This window comes from Neodiprion pinetum, chromosome 6, assembly GCF_021155775.2.
Source record: "Neodiprion pinetum isolate iyNeoPine1 chromosome 6, iyNeoPine1.2, whole genome shotgun sequence".
NCBI classification, from domain to species: domain Eukaryota; kingdom Metazoa; phylum Arthropoda; class Insecta; order Hymenoptera; family Diprionidae; genus Neodiprion; species Neodiprion pinetum.
In genome coordinates this window covers 5,492,689-5,505,633 of record NC_060237.1, presented here as the reverse complement: position 1 = coordinate 5,505,633, position 12,945 = coordinate 5,492,689, and the positions used below count along the sequence as shown (strand labels likewise).

Sequence of the window (12,945 nt, the reverse complement as noted above, 5' to 3'; positions counted from 1 at the left end):
GGTTCCTTGAGGCGGGATTTATGAAATTTTGATGTGGGCAAAGTACAAAAATCAGTAGATTTCAAGCGGAGTAAATTGTGCCAGTATTTGTGAAATCATAATTTACTAAAAGCTGATACCTCAAAATTTTAACGGGAAACAATTTTTTAATATAAATATTTACATCATCACGTTTATTCATATTTACAAAATCATTCTGAATGAATTGTTATCCTGCTTTAAATATTTCTCTTACACTCTACTTTCTTCACCTGAGGTAACGAGAGTTCTGAGCCACATATATTGCTATTTTGATAGAGTCACTATACATAATATCTTATTAAAATATATATCATTGCGGATATCAAAATGCTGCTAATTCTTAACAGATTTTAAACAATTCCAACATTTTCAAGTTTTTAGATTCATATATCTGATCTTCGTTGTTACATTTTCATTTACGTATTGATAGCCCGATTATTGTTCATTGGAACTTCAGGGCTTAAGTCAACAAAGCCGGGAATAAAATCCTGGGAGTTATCATTACTTGTACCAGCTTCGTTCGTGTTATATCCCACGAATGAAGATGCTGGTGCACTTTGAGCTGATGGGATTTGTACCTGGGGTAATAGAGATGTCCGCTCATTTGCACTGCCCCAGGTTTGTTGATAGGAACTGCGCCCGCGAATCCTACGGCTCAAAGATGATCCTACGACTCCCAAATGCTCCTTAATGTCATTATGAACGTCTGAAACGTCCCACATTGCTCTGAAAGTGTTAAATAGTTTGAATTAATACGATTCACCCCTATGTCTGATCTATTTAACGAGTTTCACAATTTTTAACATTTACCTAAACGCATCCCACCATACTTGGCTCTGTGCTAAATTAACAAACGGTTTGTAGCTGAAACTGTAGTGATGAGCTACAGCAGCCAGAAACATTTCTATACAAATTAGAAAGTCCTGCAACTTTGATGAAATATTTCTTATATCGTCTGTGTTGTCTGTGTTGAAAATACTTGATATTACATCGAAATATACTAGGAAGGCTACAATCACACCTTGACTGAAACAAACGAAAATCCATACACATATATGCATTACTTGAATAATACTGAATAATTGAAAATATCACTATTATAAAAAACTTACAAGAATGAGAAAAATACGACAGCTTTAATGCAGAGGAATTTCCCAATTGGTTTCATTGGCCTCAGTGCCTCTGAATTCGCTCGATAAAACAATACTAAACAGTACATTGCTATGAATTGTGATAAATTGTTGAATGCAATCATGTACGGAAAGGCAACATTTGCTCTGAATTCACCTTCGCCATAGACTCCGTTCAACTCGCAAATACTGCAATTCATAAAAAATTTCAAGCTCAATGAATGGCAATTATTTTTAAAATACCAACTTGTATATCATTAAGAAATTTTGATTTTAAACTAGGAATTGAAAGATATTGTCCCTTGCTAAAACCAGCGCTTAAACACATTTTATCTATTCCTTACGGGGTAAAAAATACTACATTAATTTCATGCTAAAAATATTCTATTTCTGCTGATTTATTGCCCTTTTTGTAAATGAGAACAAAAAATGACTGTTGAACTAACAATGAAATCAATGTTGTTATAGGTCGAACAGCAGTGTACTGAAGAATGCCATGTTTGCACATGTGAACAAACTCTTTTCCCATTTGCCAATCTGGTAAACAACAGAGAGGAAACATGTGGTGAACCTGTGGCGCCAGCTCCAGTCTTTGCTCCAAGTGATGATCAGCGTTAAGGTAAGCAAGTAGATACATCATGAAGTTGTAAATCACATATGCTTCATAGCATTCTCGCAAACTGTCCATGTATATACTTTCATCAGGAAAAATAAGGCCAAGCCACTGTAAATGATAGAATAATATGTATTCTTTATTGATTGTTTTACATCTATTCCTAGATCAAATAGTGAATTATACATTGATAGAACCGAAATAACTTACAGCATTAACCGCATATATTGGAACCATCCACAAGATTCTACAAAAACAATTAATAAGTAGAATATAAAATACCAGTTGCACATTGATAAAAGTAATAAAAGTTACTAAATTTAATAAGCTTTATGATTGAATCTCGTATCAGATAATTATATATTCTGAAATTATTATACCTGATAATATATTTTTGCAGCTTTGGTTGGGTATAGTGTATCATGTGCTGTATAATTTCATAAAATGAAATTGGTAGGGCCAGCAGGACAAACGCACCCCCGGCCAAGGCGCCTTGATCTTGTTTTCTAAATCCATTGTTGATAGAGTTTGTCAATAATATTGGTATCAATATTATAATGACTAGTCCATAGAGACACGTCAATAATGGAAGAATCCACACCCGCCAACGTTGGCAAATTGACGCCATCGTTTATTGAAGCATTCCTGCTAATCTCCACATACTTATTTACTCAGGAATATTTAGTTTTTGTTGTGTCATTTACAATTGGTAATAAGTATAGGTATGTATTACGTATAATCGAAATAGATTCATTTCACTAAAATGTTGCATTAGGACAATGGTAAGTATTATTAAAAACTGATTTATTATGCCCGTTGCTCAGTGTCAAATTAAGCAAGGGCGTTTGTTATTAATTATTGAAAGATTATCTGCGTTTAATTGCTACATACTGATTATGCAGCTTACAATTAAACGATTGTTCATTAATAGCTTATTTGATTATGTATTTTTATCATTTGAGGAAATTTTATACGAGATTTCAGAGTTCACGCTGGAAGAATTTTTAACGAAGTTATTCACATAACAGATGCAACAATAATAAAGGATTTTCCTCCCTCAAGTGTGACTGTGAGTCAGCTGATACTTGACAGGCGATCGTTGGTGATAGTCTCAATAATATGATGAGCTGCTGAGCTGGACGTGGTCTTTGCGTCACTTAAATTTCCTGATAAATACTATCATATCATAGGCATGATTGTGAAAATAATTTAACATTGCAAATTGATCATTTATACCTAAACAATTTCCGATAAATATGATAAAGTGACAGACGGATGTATGATTCTTTGACATTTCACGCGATATTTAGTTTCTGGGGAACAAGTTGGGGAACTTTGGTACTTACAGCGGTGCCAACATATCATTATTATTCTTTATGTACGTATCTTGTACATTACATACATACCTAGAACTATGAACCGAAACTATAATATTGAGAACTCGCATAAGTTGTGAAAAATATTTAATCAGAATTCTATTCCACGTCACGTGCAAAGATCTCAATGCATTTTTTAATTAACGAGTCTGAATATACTGTAATAACTTATGTGGTTCAATTAACAGTGGTAAATTTTCTTTGTGAATCGCCTGCGCGTTAGTGACTTCCGGTGTAATGGCGTCAAGAAGTAAGCACTGTTGTCACATTTTGATCTACAGTGTTTCAATATTTCGCCTTTGTTTATATCAGTCGAGTTAACGCATTAACAAGTTTATAACCAACAAAAGAATTATAAGATAAACCGAGGAAGGTGATAGGTGGGAATATTTAATCCATTTCTTTGTCTAATAACGAAAAGAAAATTTTTGCCAAGTTGTGGGTGCAGTGACCTTGAGCCTTCTGTCATCGCATGACGCCTAACTTGACGCGGGAAATTCAAATATATTTAACTAAAAATGATCAGAAGCTGGTGCATCGGAGTGTCTCGCGAGCTGGAAACTTGCAGGACTAACAATAAACTAGATTACGTAGCGAAATTACTCGCCAGTGCATGAAAAGAAACAAAGAAATTCTCTCTTATTTAGGGCTATAAAAATATTGGGCCGCCTAGAAGTTGCAGAGAGATCTGAGTTCTTCTGAACAAATATGCAACACGAATATTATTTGCAGCATCATCACTACCATGGAGGTCGCGACTGATGAAGAGGCTCAAGCAGTGCTGTTAGAAGAAATGGAGGGTGCACAATATATAACCATACAGCCAGCAGATGCGGAATCTCTCTCCAAAGGAGTTCCTTTAATTACTTTAAACGGAGAGTTAATTCCAGAAAGAATGGTTGTAGAGATGATGAACGTCGGTGTTGGCTCAGAATATTCTACCGCAACTCAGTACTATGAAACGGAAGATGATCTTTTATCACACGAACTGACAGAGGTAAAAGGTTTTTTAAATTGTGATTTGTAAAGTGTCCAGGATCCTGAGAAATCACGAATCCTTGAAACTTGATACAATTACAGCTTAAAGTTACGTAATATCCAATTTCCAGGAGGACCGTAGATTAGCTGCAGCATTAGTTGCTGTTCAGTTGCAGCAGCAACAAAAACAACAACAATTGCATAACCAGCAGCACGAAGATCCCACCTTACCCGATGTTGGTCATTTAGATTCACTTTCGCCTGTTAATGCTTATATGCAGACAATACCTGACCCAGATCCACCGCCAGTATATCCGACAATGCATTCAATGAAACGGATTTCTCAATCTCAAAATGTAAAACAGGAGTTTATCAACATAAAAAGCGAATATGAGATTGATGTTTCTGCAGAGAGCAGTGAGGACGCAGCGCCTACTTCCGGACCAAAAAGATCTTTGCCTCATAAAAAAAGAATCCCTAAAAAACTGAAGCAGCAATCTAAACGGACTTCCGTCAGAAGAGATAATGCTAAGTTAAACCAGGATATTGTTTCTCAACAACCAGCTAATGAACCTCTGATGCATGCGTTTAGATGTGAATTGTGCGGCTGTTCGATCGGAGGACAATTGAAATTCTTTGAACACTTGAAGGTTGGATTGTAAACAGATTTTTATTCCTTTGGCAAAGGGACCTTTCTATTCAATATCTATCTTTCATTGCAGGCACACTATGAACCGGTAAAAGTAGAATCTAGAATAGCACAAACCACAAATACGAGCATTACGATATCTGTGTCAGACTCCGTTCAAGGGATTGATACTACTGTAATAGAAGAGTTTAGTGAACCTGAAGATCTTATGGAAGGCATACGAGGCGTCGGTGAGTTGCATCTAGAAAGTTCATATCCAATAAACATTCTTTTTGCACATTAATAAGTAAACATTGATACCAGTATCTTTGTTTTACTCACAGTTGAGGAAACAGGAGCTCATATTGATGAAGAAGCTGATGGTTCGCTAAACGATGTTAATGGGGGGCCAACTTTGTGGGCAATTTCGGATGTACCTGATCACGGGGCGCAGGAACAGGTGGAAACCACTACAATTAATGAAAACGATTTACTAGATAGAGAAGAGATCGAAGTGCCACAAACTAAAAAGAAGAAATCACAAAAACATAGAAGATCAAGTAGGTATCTTGCTTATAAGATATTAGTTACAAGCATCCATTATGTAAATCTTCAGATATAGGAAGAAATTTCTATACGGAAGCTTGAGTTATGCAATGACGTAATTTACTTTTATTACTATACTGGTACAGTTGACGAACTTGCCTGCCTACAATGCGGTCGATCATTCAACCACAAGAATAGTCTGGTTTACCATATGCGATCTCATAGTGGAGAAAGGCCACATCAGTGTGACGTTTGTGGAAAAAGTTTCTTTGCCGCCAGTGCATTAAAGGTATATCATTATATTGGATAAGATTGATCCGACATTCAAGACCAACAACTACTACACCACTACGAGTAGTGGCAATGCACATACCGAACGTTTATTTTGGACATACTTTCTTATGCAACTACCTGAACTTTATCGTAGATTAATATTGTTTTAGGGAATCGCCACCATATGTAGCGGTGTAGTGCACTTTGACACTTGGCGTATTGTACAGTGTCCATAATATAAAATTTTATCTAACCTTTACACTTTACATTTTTTTAAAGTTTGTGAACAATTAATTGTTTTTGCTTTCTTTTAAAATGACTTACAACTTTTTTAAATTTTGTAGGTACACAAACGGTTACATAGTGGCGATAAACCGTACAAGTGCGACGATTGTGGACGTCACTTTCGTCAATGGGGTGACTTGAAATATCACTCGACTAGTATACACTCTGAACAAAAACAATTCCAGTGTGAATATTGTGGGAAAGACTTTGCACGAAAATATTCTCTTATTGTCCACAGACGTATTCATACTGGTGAAAAAAACTATCGATGCGAATATTGTAATAAGACTTTTAGAGCAAGCAGTTACCTGCAAAATCATAGACGAATTCATACAGGCGAGAAACCCCACCCATGTACAGTTTGTGGAAAACCCTTCAGGGTAAGAAGCGATATGAAAAGGCATCTGAACACGCATTCACGCGGAAGATTTGATAGGCCTGTAAATCGTACAACCATGACTAAAAATTTGACGGATGATGAAAATAAAGCATCACAAGTCCGAACGATTCAGAATAGTTTGGTTGAGGACTTAAAGCTGGAAGTTGAAGGTAATGGAGTTGAACTTGTTTCACCAGAAGACAATCCTGAGAGTATTCTTCCACATGAAGGTGGGCAGAACATGGATTATTCTGCTACACGTACAGCAGATGGTGGAACAGATAGAGATCCTTTGGAAGCAGATGTGCGATCTACAGATACATTGTACACATGGCCTTGTTATCATCTGTAGCCTATTATTTGCTGTGAGTTAGATTACGAATTTGAATCATCTGTTTTCAGATATCCTCCATTAAAGTAATTGAATCAAGCAGGTTCATTGATTTCAATATGAATAACGCGATGTGTACCTAACTGGTTGAATCAGTTAGTTATTGCTGAGATGATTGATACAAGTCTCTTGAATTAATAAAACCAATTTTATATTTAACCTTTGTGTTACAGATCGAATTATTTCATGTAACTGTGGCTGATTATTGATGTACAGTGTTACGTGCAATCATAAGTCAGTGTAAACACTGTTTCACGGAGGACATTTTATCGACAGATCTCGTACATTAATTGACTTTTCTGATGAAAAAATCAAACAAATTTTTTGAATGATCTCATTCAAAGTGGCTACTTGATAGTATATAATATTGGTATCAATGGTATGTATGTGAATTATGTATTTACTTTACCAACATTTGATATTTCATACTACAGTGCTTAATCAATATCACTGAGCACTGTTGCCATTAGTACAATTAATTATTACGTAATTAGTCAAATGAAATACATATACACTTGCATCTATCACACAAGAATCACATTGTGAAATACAACTGCGTAAGCATACATCAACTATTTTGATATAATTTCAAACGAACAACTGAATGACTAAAAGGAGACAGTAAAAGTTTAATATGTTCAGTATAAAGTATTTGTTATTTTGGAAGTTATGGAAGAGGATAAATTAGTTTAGATTTCGATACTTTTTATATGGTAGAATATTGCGATATTATGTATAAAAACAATTGGTTATTCATAAATATTTCTTTATTGCTACAATAGGTGAACTGGCATCAATTAAATTCCAAAAACTATTAATCAATTATTTTTTCTGCCAATTTAAATTACTCTTATAATATTTACTATTTAAGGCGATCGAGGCTGTTGATCATTCTTGCATGTTGCAGAATAAATAATTAAATAAATAAACGAATTGAGGCTACTACCGTGATTCATTAGAGTTGTGGAAAGTACGAAACCTATTTTGTTTCGATAAATTAGAATTAGTGGTGACAGGTCAGGGCAATATTCTCCAAAAACACAAGACTAGAATCAGTGAAATTTATATATACAGTGGACTTAGTTTTTTTCTTAATGTATTTTCAGACTAGTGGCATAATTTATAAACAAATACTAATGAACGCAGGTTAACACAAACGTTGGGATATAATTGGAAATTCTGTATTTGAAAAGCCTATACACACAAACATATACTGCGTCATAAGTTTAGTTATGTAAAGAATTATAATCCTAAAATTCTATATCATGTTTTCAAACTTAAACTAATTAGTTGTTTATGTGGAAATTCAATGTTGAAAAATATATTTTTTACACAGACACATGTACACTAATCTTAATCTGTCTCTTCATTTTATGTGGAGTCTTAGTTTTGTTGCAATCGTGGAACAGGTGTTTCAGCAGCACTATTGTTTCCGTTAAAAATTTGTAACAGTAGTGTAAGATCCCTCGATTCTAATGATGGTCTTAGTTTCTCTGTTGCTGTTTTGCTCGTAACTCTACAACATTATGTATGTGAAATATACCTGTATGTGTACAAAAAAATCTAAAAATAAGGTGTAGATGGACAATCAGCTTATGAAAAAATTACTGATAAAATTAAAAAATATTTCATCAGTTTACCAAACAAAAGCTAAAATTTTAATGTATATTACTCAGTGTAAGTAAAGTTTTTTTACATTTGACCACCTCTGGCTCGCTCCCAATCAACGTACAAATCAGTAATCGTTCCATACAACCTCTGCAGCATATCGGGATCTTTTACAAGCTCAGCTCTGAGATTTGATTCATTTTCGAGTAATTCTTGATACTTTGGACAAAGTTGCTCCGGATTAGTATTTAGTTCCCACTCTTGTAATGCATCGAGAATTTTAACTTTTTCCTTTATTGCTCTCGCTGCCTCAATTCGAGGTAGGACTAAATCCAAAACCCTGGAAATACTTCCATTGGCGATATCTATCGATGTTTTCAGCCAATGTATACATCACAAAATGAATGATTAAGTTTTAAAATATTTGTTTTAAATATTTTTAATGGCTATAACTTACTACAGAAAACGTCCAACCGTATTTTTCTTTTGGTAGCTTCTCCAGTTAATATATCTCGCAGAATAATGATACTTGATATATTTTCACTCAGAAATATCGCATTACCTTTTCTGAAAGTAAACTGTATTAATAAAAAATAGGAATATTGATAAATTTTGAAAAGCTTTCAAATACATTAATCAAGAACTTGCTTGTAATTGCATTTCAACATAGTTCCGACAAAGGTTGATGTAAATATTAAAGTGCCTTCGCCATCTTCCAAATGGGGTCTTTCAGGTACGTCAGGAAGGGCCAACGAAAGCCAGGCATGAATCTGTAATGTTAATCATAATATGTACACTTATCTAATAATACTGGTCCTTCTAACTGCAGTGTATTGCAAATATTGCTAATGTACCTCAGCAGCAGTGAAAGAACCACGCAAATTCAGTTCATTAAACGGACCACCCAATAATACGGTATTTTCATCTTTGTGAATTCTTGAATGGAAAGATAACGCATGGATTGGAATTTGGATTCGCCGACAGCATTTTGGTTGTACCTTTAGTAATCAAGCTATACATCAATATTTAAAAGCAGAATCATTGATTCAACCCTATATGAGGTCGATCAGAGAATAAAAACGAAATACCTGCGATGTTACATAGATCTGCAAGCATCCAGGCTGTCCTTCAATTGTCCTCAATCTCAAATCGAGACGATTGGTGTTGATCTAAACCATGATACAATTGTGCGTATGAATTTGCATCGTGTATTCTATCTGTAGTAATTGTAACAGTGTTATTTATTTTTAGAAATGTTTGATTTTTTGGTAAAACCCAAGCATTTAACGCCATTCTTTTATTTCAATTAATATGTATTAACTGTCAGAATTGATTACAGGGACTTTTACCGTGTATCAATCCAAGGCTTTACCTGGCATCTATAGGTAGCGAGAACATAGTTTCCCGATTTATGATCACATGCGGATAAACTAGCAACGGCACTGTTACTCTCAACATCAAGTAAATCCACAGGAGTATCAGATTGAAGTAGTATGTTATCAATGGACGTTTCTAATTCAATGGATAAAGTGTAGGACGCATTTTCCTTATTGATAAGCATCCTGTGTGTATAAGAAGAAAATCGAGCACAGTTAGTTTCTTTGAACTCAATTAATAATTCTAAATAGCTTTGTAATCATTTTATTGTCACCTATGATTAACGTTCAGTATCGGTGGAGCTAAAGCATCGGTTCCCACATCAAAAGACTCCTTTTGTTGGTTTTTTTTTTGTTCTAATTGGTCGATTTCTATTTTCAGTTTTGTCATCAGTCCGATATCCTGGTCCACCTCTAACAAACCTGGTGGCTTTGTCGTCAGACCGAATATTCGCCCAGAATATGTGGTCGCTAAAACTTCTGGATAACCCACAGCTCCAACTATACCTCCTACTACCGTACTGACACTTTCGCCACAATTCTGTAATATTACAAAGAACAAATCGCATTGTGTCGTTGTGTGTGTAATACTTCAATTTTTTTACAAGCCGTTTTACAACTTACATGCCGAAATCTTAATACAGGTGTGGTATCATCCTCTTCAGGAAATGCAAATACTTCTATAACTCCATTCTGTCTACCGACAAGAATATCTACACCATCCTGCAATTCATAAGTGTCTAGAGATGTGATTTCTGCTCCATTATTGCTAAGCAGCCAGGTTACTCTCAGAGTTTTATCCCTTTGAAGTGTGAGTAAACCAACTCTACCATCTGTTGTACCTACTAAAATACGATCTTTTGATTCAACGTCAGCTTCTCTAAAATAAGATTGTATCCATGTCAGTCTTTCATTGATGACAGTCGATGGTTATGTATTTTATTGGTCATTAGAAGGAAAAAAGTGAAAAATAATTAATACCTGTAAGGCATCAAAATCGTTGGAATTGTGGTTAATCTAAGCAACGTTGGTGTCCTGCCGCCGTGGAGAACTCGTACCTAATCCAAAATACACATAACAAATTGAAATGTATATTAAAATTACAAAATTGTATTCGATCCAATGAAATGCATCAAATTTACAGCACAATCTCCGCAGGCAAGAACAGCAACAACAGCGGAACCTTCGCCTGGTAACAGTAGAACATCTATTACTCTCTCTCCAACCAAGTACGCGTCTGCATCCCTACAATCGTGATATCGGTGGTACAAATCCTTAGCACATGCTGATAGATCTGGTCCCAGAACGCACCTGGCAATAGAAAAAACTAGTCTAAACAATTATCCAGTGTCATTATTGTAGAAAAACTTATCTTTGTGCACTTACATTGCAGAAATGGGTTCTAGCAAGTTTGTATCAAATTCTAAAAAGACTTTTCCTCTTCTCGTGTATCCCTTGACTGAATTGCCAACGGCAACAAATATTTTATCTTTCTGAGTCCCGAGTACGCCCCCCAACGATATTCCATTAACTTTTGGCCCCGGTAGGGATTTAAATATAATTTGCAGCTCATCTTTTTTCATCCCTTTCATTGTATACAAGTGAATAGATATTTTAATACTAGTTGAGATAAGAATCAGTTACTAATGCTATTTTATCCAGTCTCACCACAGATGTGTAGAATGCCATCATGATCACCTACGACAAATCTCTGAGTTTGTTGTTTCGGATCTGGTGTAGGTAACAATTTTGTCGTTCCACGAGAAGTGGAACCCACCGCCATATAGTCAATCCTCGTCAAAGACAACGTCATTATTGTTAGTAAAACTTTCTCTCCCTTGAAAATATATATTAAAGTCCTGATAAAGCTCTGTATGATATAGAGTGTTGCATTTTCTGTGTCCAGCACATGTGGAATAATCAATTTCACCATAGCAACAATTCAAATCATGACTCACAACACCGTTGACTGCAGATTTCAACAGTTATATCAGTGGGTTGAAAGCACAAACTTGAATTCGAAGTAATTAACTCGATCCAACACCCGCTGACGTCACGTCCGTACATGAGAACTAATGCGACTTTGGTATGTCCGGTTCTTCAAAATTTTATTAGGCGGATTTATTTGAATATCTAACGACGTGGTGGTGTTGGCAAGTTTATTTTGAGTGCTGTACTAGTTTGTACATCATTTTATGAAAATGAGCAGAGGCCAATAAATCGGCCGACAAAAGATACAACGTATCATACAATATCGCCTTTTGATCCTACGATCGAGTAGACAAAATAATCAACTTTTAAAGTTATGCTTGATAACCTCAAATTTCTTTACTCATGAGCAACAAAACAAGCGGCGGAGGTTGGTTGGCGTTTTATTTACTAACGATGTAATACTAGTAGTAGAGTCCTTTAAACTTCCACATGAATAATATGTATTCGACTTAGTTCCATAATAATGTATTTTAGGTGACTTGGATCCGGTCCAAGAAGAACTTGCTGGTCGGGTTCGTGAAGTCGGTAATCAGGCAATATGGAGTTTATCTTCTTGCAAACCAGGGTTTGGTGTGGATCAGCTACGAGACGATATAACAGAGACGTATTGGCAGTCAGATGGCCAATTACCTCATTTGGTCAATATTCAATTTAGGAGAAAAACAACCATCAGAGATATATGCATATACACGGATTATAAACTCGATGAGAGCTACACACCGAGCAGGTGAAAAAAAAAGTTGACTGCAAAAAATTATTCCATCAGCATATCAAATTTTGCAAAAACATTCCATGGAATAAACTTTTCCAGAATAAGCGTGAGAGCAGGAACCAACTTCAACGATCTTCAAGAAGTAGAAGTAATGGACCTCAACGAGCCCAGTGGCTGGGTGGTCATTCCAATTAAAGATATTAATGACAGACCTATAAGAACGTTTATGATTCAAATCGCAGTGATAACGAATCATCAAAATGGTCGAGATACACATATGAGACAAATCAAGGTGCACAGTCCAGCACAAGATATACTTGGACCTCCAGCTCCTCATATACCGGGTCAGTTTTCTACAAATGAGTTTCAGCGATACGCAACGATCAGATGAATTACTCATTTATTTATTAAGATCTGTTTATAAATAATCATGAAATATATGAATACTATTTTATATACCTATATGTCATATTTATTTATCTTGCTGAAGAAAGTGTTTCATACTGTAACAGGCTGACTGGAGATGCAGCCATGTAAACCTTTGTGTACATGGATTGTTTTCATTGATAGATTATGAATGTCCATACATATGTAGTATCATTCACTAGTTAATCCCATAGTTAATACCTTACAACAG

General features: G+C 35.3%; 4 protein-coding genes across 10 annotated transcripts in view; 2 read left to right on the top strand and 2 right to left on the bottom strand.

Moving 5' to 3' along the window:
* LOC124221019 (uncharacterized) overlaps positions 1-7,957 on the top strand; it is a 33,896-nt gene extending 25,939 nt beyond the window's left edge. The window contains exons 1-9 of one of the 4 annotated variants that reach the window (XR_011177538.1): positions 3,364-3,520; positions 3,873-4,137; positions 4,250-4,768; positions 4,841-4,997; positions 5,091-5,306; positions 5,439-5,581; positions 5,910-6,594; positions 6,794-6,999; positions 7,403-7,957. Coding sequence is in view for 3 of the 4 variants with exons in the window: in XM_069137492.1 (XP_068993593.1) it covers positions 3,886-4,137; positions 4,250-4,768; positions 4,841-4,997; positions 5,091-5,306; positions 5,439-5,581; positions 5,910-6,581 (1,959 nt within the window). In the remaining variant the exon portion in view is untranslated. Of the gene's footprint in view, positions 1-1,619; positions 1,771-2,963; positions 3,143-3,363; positions 3,521-3,872; positions 4,138-4,249; positions 4,769-4,840; positions 4,998-5,090; positions 5,307-5,438; positions 5,582-5,909; positions 6,595-6,793 lie in introns of those variants that run through there. The other 3 variants (XM_069137492.1, XM_069137493.1, XM_046630630.2) reach the window with 3 other exon arrangements.
* On the bottom strand, positions 157-2,715 carry LOC124221026 (transmembrane protein 184C). Its single transcript, XM_046630649.2, has 6 exons — positions 2,145-2,715; positions 1,975-2,011; positions 1,598-1,875; positions 1,134-1,340; positions 832-1,047; positions 157-747 (listed from the first exon to the last, which is right to left on the bottom strand). Exons 1-6 carry the CDS (start codon positions 2,390-2,392, stop codon positions 438-440), a joined length of 1,296 nt encoding a protein of 431 aa, XP_046486605.1. The 5' UTR covers positions 2,393-2,715; the 3' UTR covers positions 157-437.
* Positions 7,958-7,960: 3 nt separating the features above from the next.
* LOC124221017 (BBSome complex member BBS7) lies at positions 7,961-11,671 on the bottom strand. Of its 4 annotated transcripts, XM_046630611.2 has the most exons (14): positions 11,563-11,663; positions 11,273-11,441; positions 10,991-11,189; positions 10,747-10,915; positions 10,586-10,662; positions 10,229-10,484; positions 9,880-10,145; positions 9,601-9,790; positions 9,317-9,397; positions 9,083-9,226; positions 8,877-8,998; positions 8,686-8,795; positions 8,317-8,593; positions 7,961-8,136 (listed from the first exon to the last, which is right to left on the bottom strand). In XM_046630611.2, the coding sequence occupies exons 2-14, from the start codon at positions 11,415-11,417 to the stop codon at positions 8,004-8,006; spliced, it is 2,169 nt and encodes a 722-aa protein (XP_046486567.1). In that variant the 5' UTR covers positions 11,418-11,441; positions 11,563-11,663; the 3' UTR covers positions 7,961-8,003. The 4 variants fall into 4 exon arrangements, with proteins under 4 accessions (XP_046486567.1, XP_046486566.1, XP_046486568.1 ...); XM_046630610.2 differs by having other exon boundaries at positions 11,273-11,666; XM_046630612.2 differs by lacking the exon at positions 9,083-9,226 and having other exon boundaries at positions 11,273-11,667.
* A 27-nt stretch (positions 11,672-11,698) lies between these two features.
* APC10 (anaphase-promoting complex subunit 10) lies at positions 11,699-12,833 on the top strand. Its single transcript, XM_046630665.2, has 3 exons — positions 11,699-11,963; positions 12,071-12,323; positions 12,408-12,833. The coding sequence occupies exons 1-3, from the start codon at positions 11,939-11,941 to the stop codon at positions 12,697-12,699; spliced, it is 570 nt and encodes a 189-aa protein (XP_046486621.1). The 5' UTR covers positions 11,699-11,938; the 3' UTR covers positions 12,700-12,833.
* The last annotated feature ends 112 nt before the right edge of the window (positions 12,834-12,945 follow it).

Excerpts from the sequence above, each read along its gene's own strand:
- LOC124221026 (XM_046630649.2), bottom strand. The coding sequence starts at position 2,392 with ATGGCGTCAATTTGCCAACGTTGGCGGGTGTGGATTCTTCCATTATTG. Across the intron at positions 1,341-1,597 it reads ATAACAACATTGATTTCATT|TATTTGCGAGTTGAACGGAG; the intron begins GTTAGTTCAACA and ends TATGAATTGCAG. Across the intron at positions 748-831 it reads GTATGGTGGGATGCGTTTAG|AGCAATGTGGGACGTTTCAG; the intron begins GTAAATGTTAAA and ends TAACACTTTCAG.
- LOC124221017 (XM_046630610.2), bottom strand. The coding sequence starts at position 11,537 with ATGGTGAAATTGATTATTCCACATGTGCTGGACACAGAAAATGCAACA. Across the intron at positions 10,663-10,746 it reads TTGCCTGCGGAGATTGTGCT|GTACGAGTTCTCCACGGCGG; the intron begins GTAAATTTGATG and ends ATTTTGGATTAG. Across the intron at positions 9,227-9,316 it reads AGATCTATGTAACATCGCAG|GTACAACCAAAATGCTGTCG; the intron begins GTATTTCGTTTT and ends TGATTACTAAAG.
- APC10 (XM_046630665.2), top strand. The coding sequence starts at position 11,939 with ATGAGCAACAAAACAAGCGGCGGAG. Across the intron at positions 11,964-12,070 it reads CAACAAAACAAGCGGCGGAG|GTGACTTGGATCCGGTCCAA; the intron begins GTTGGTTGGCGT and ends AATGTATTTTAG. Across the intron at positions 12,324-12,407 it reads GAGAGCTACACACCGAGCAG|AATAAGCGTGAGAGCAGGAA; the intron begins GTGAAAAAAAAA and ends AAACTTTTCCAG.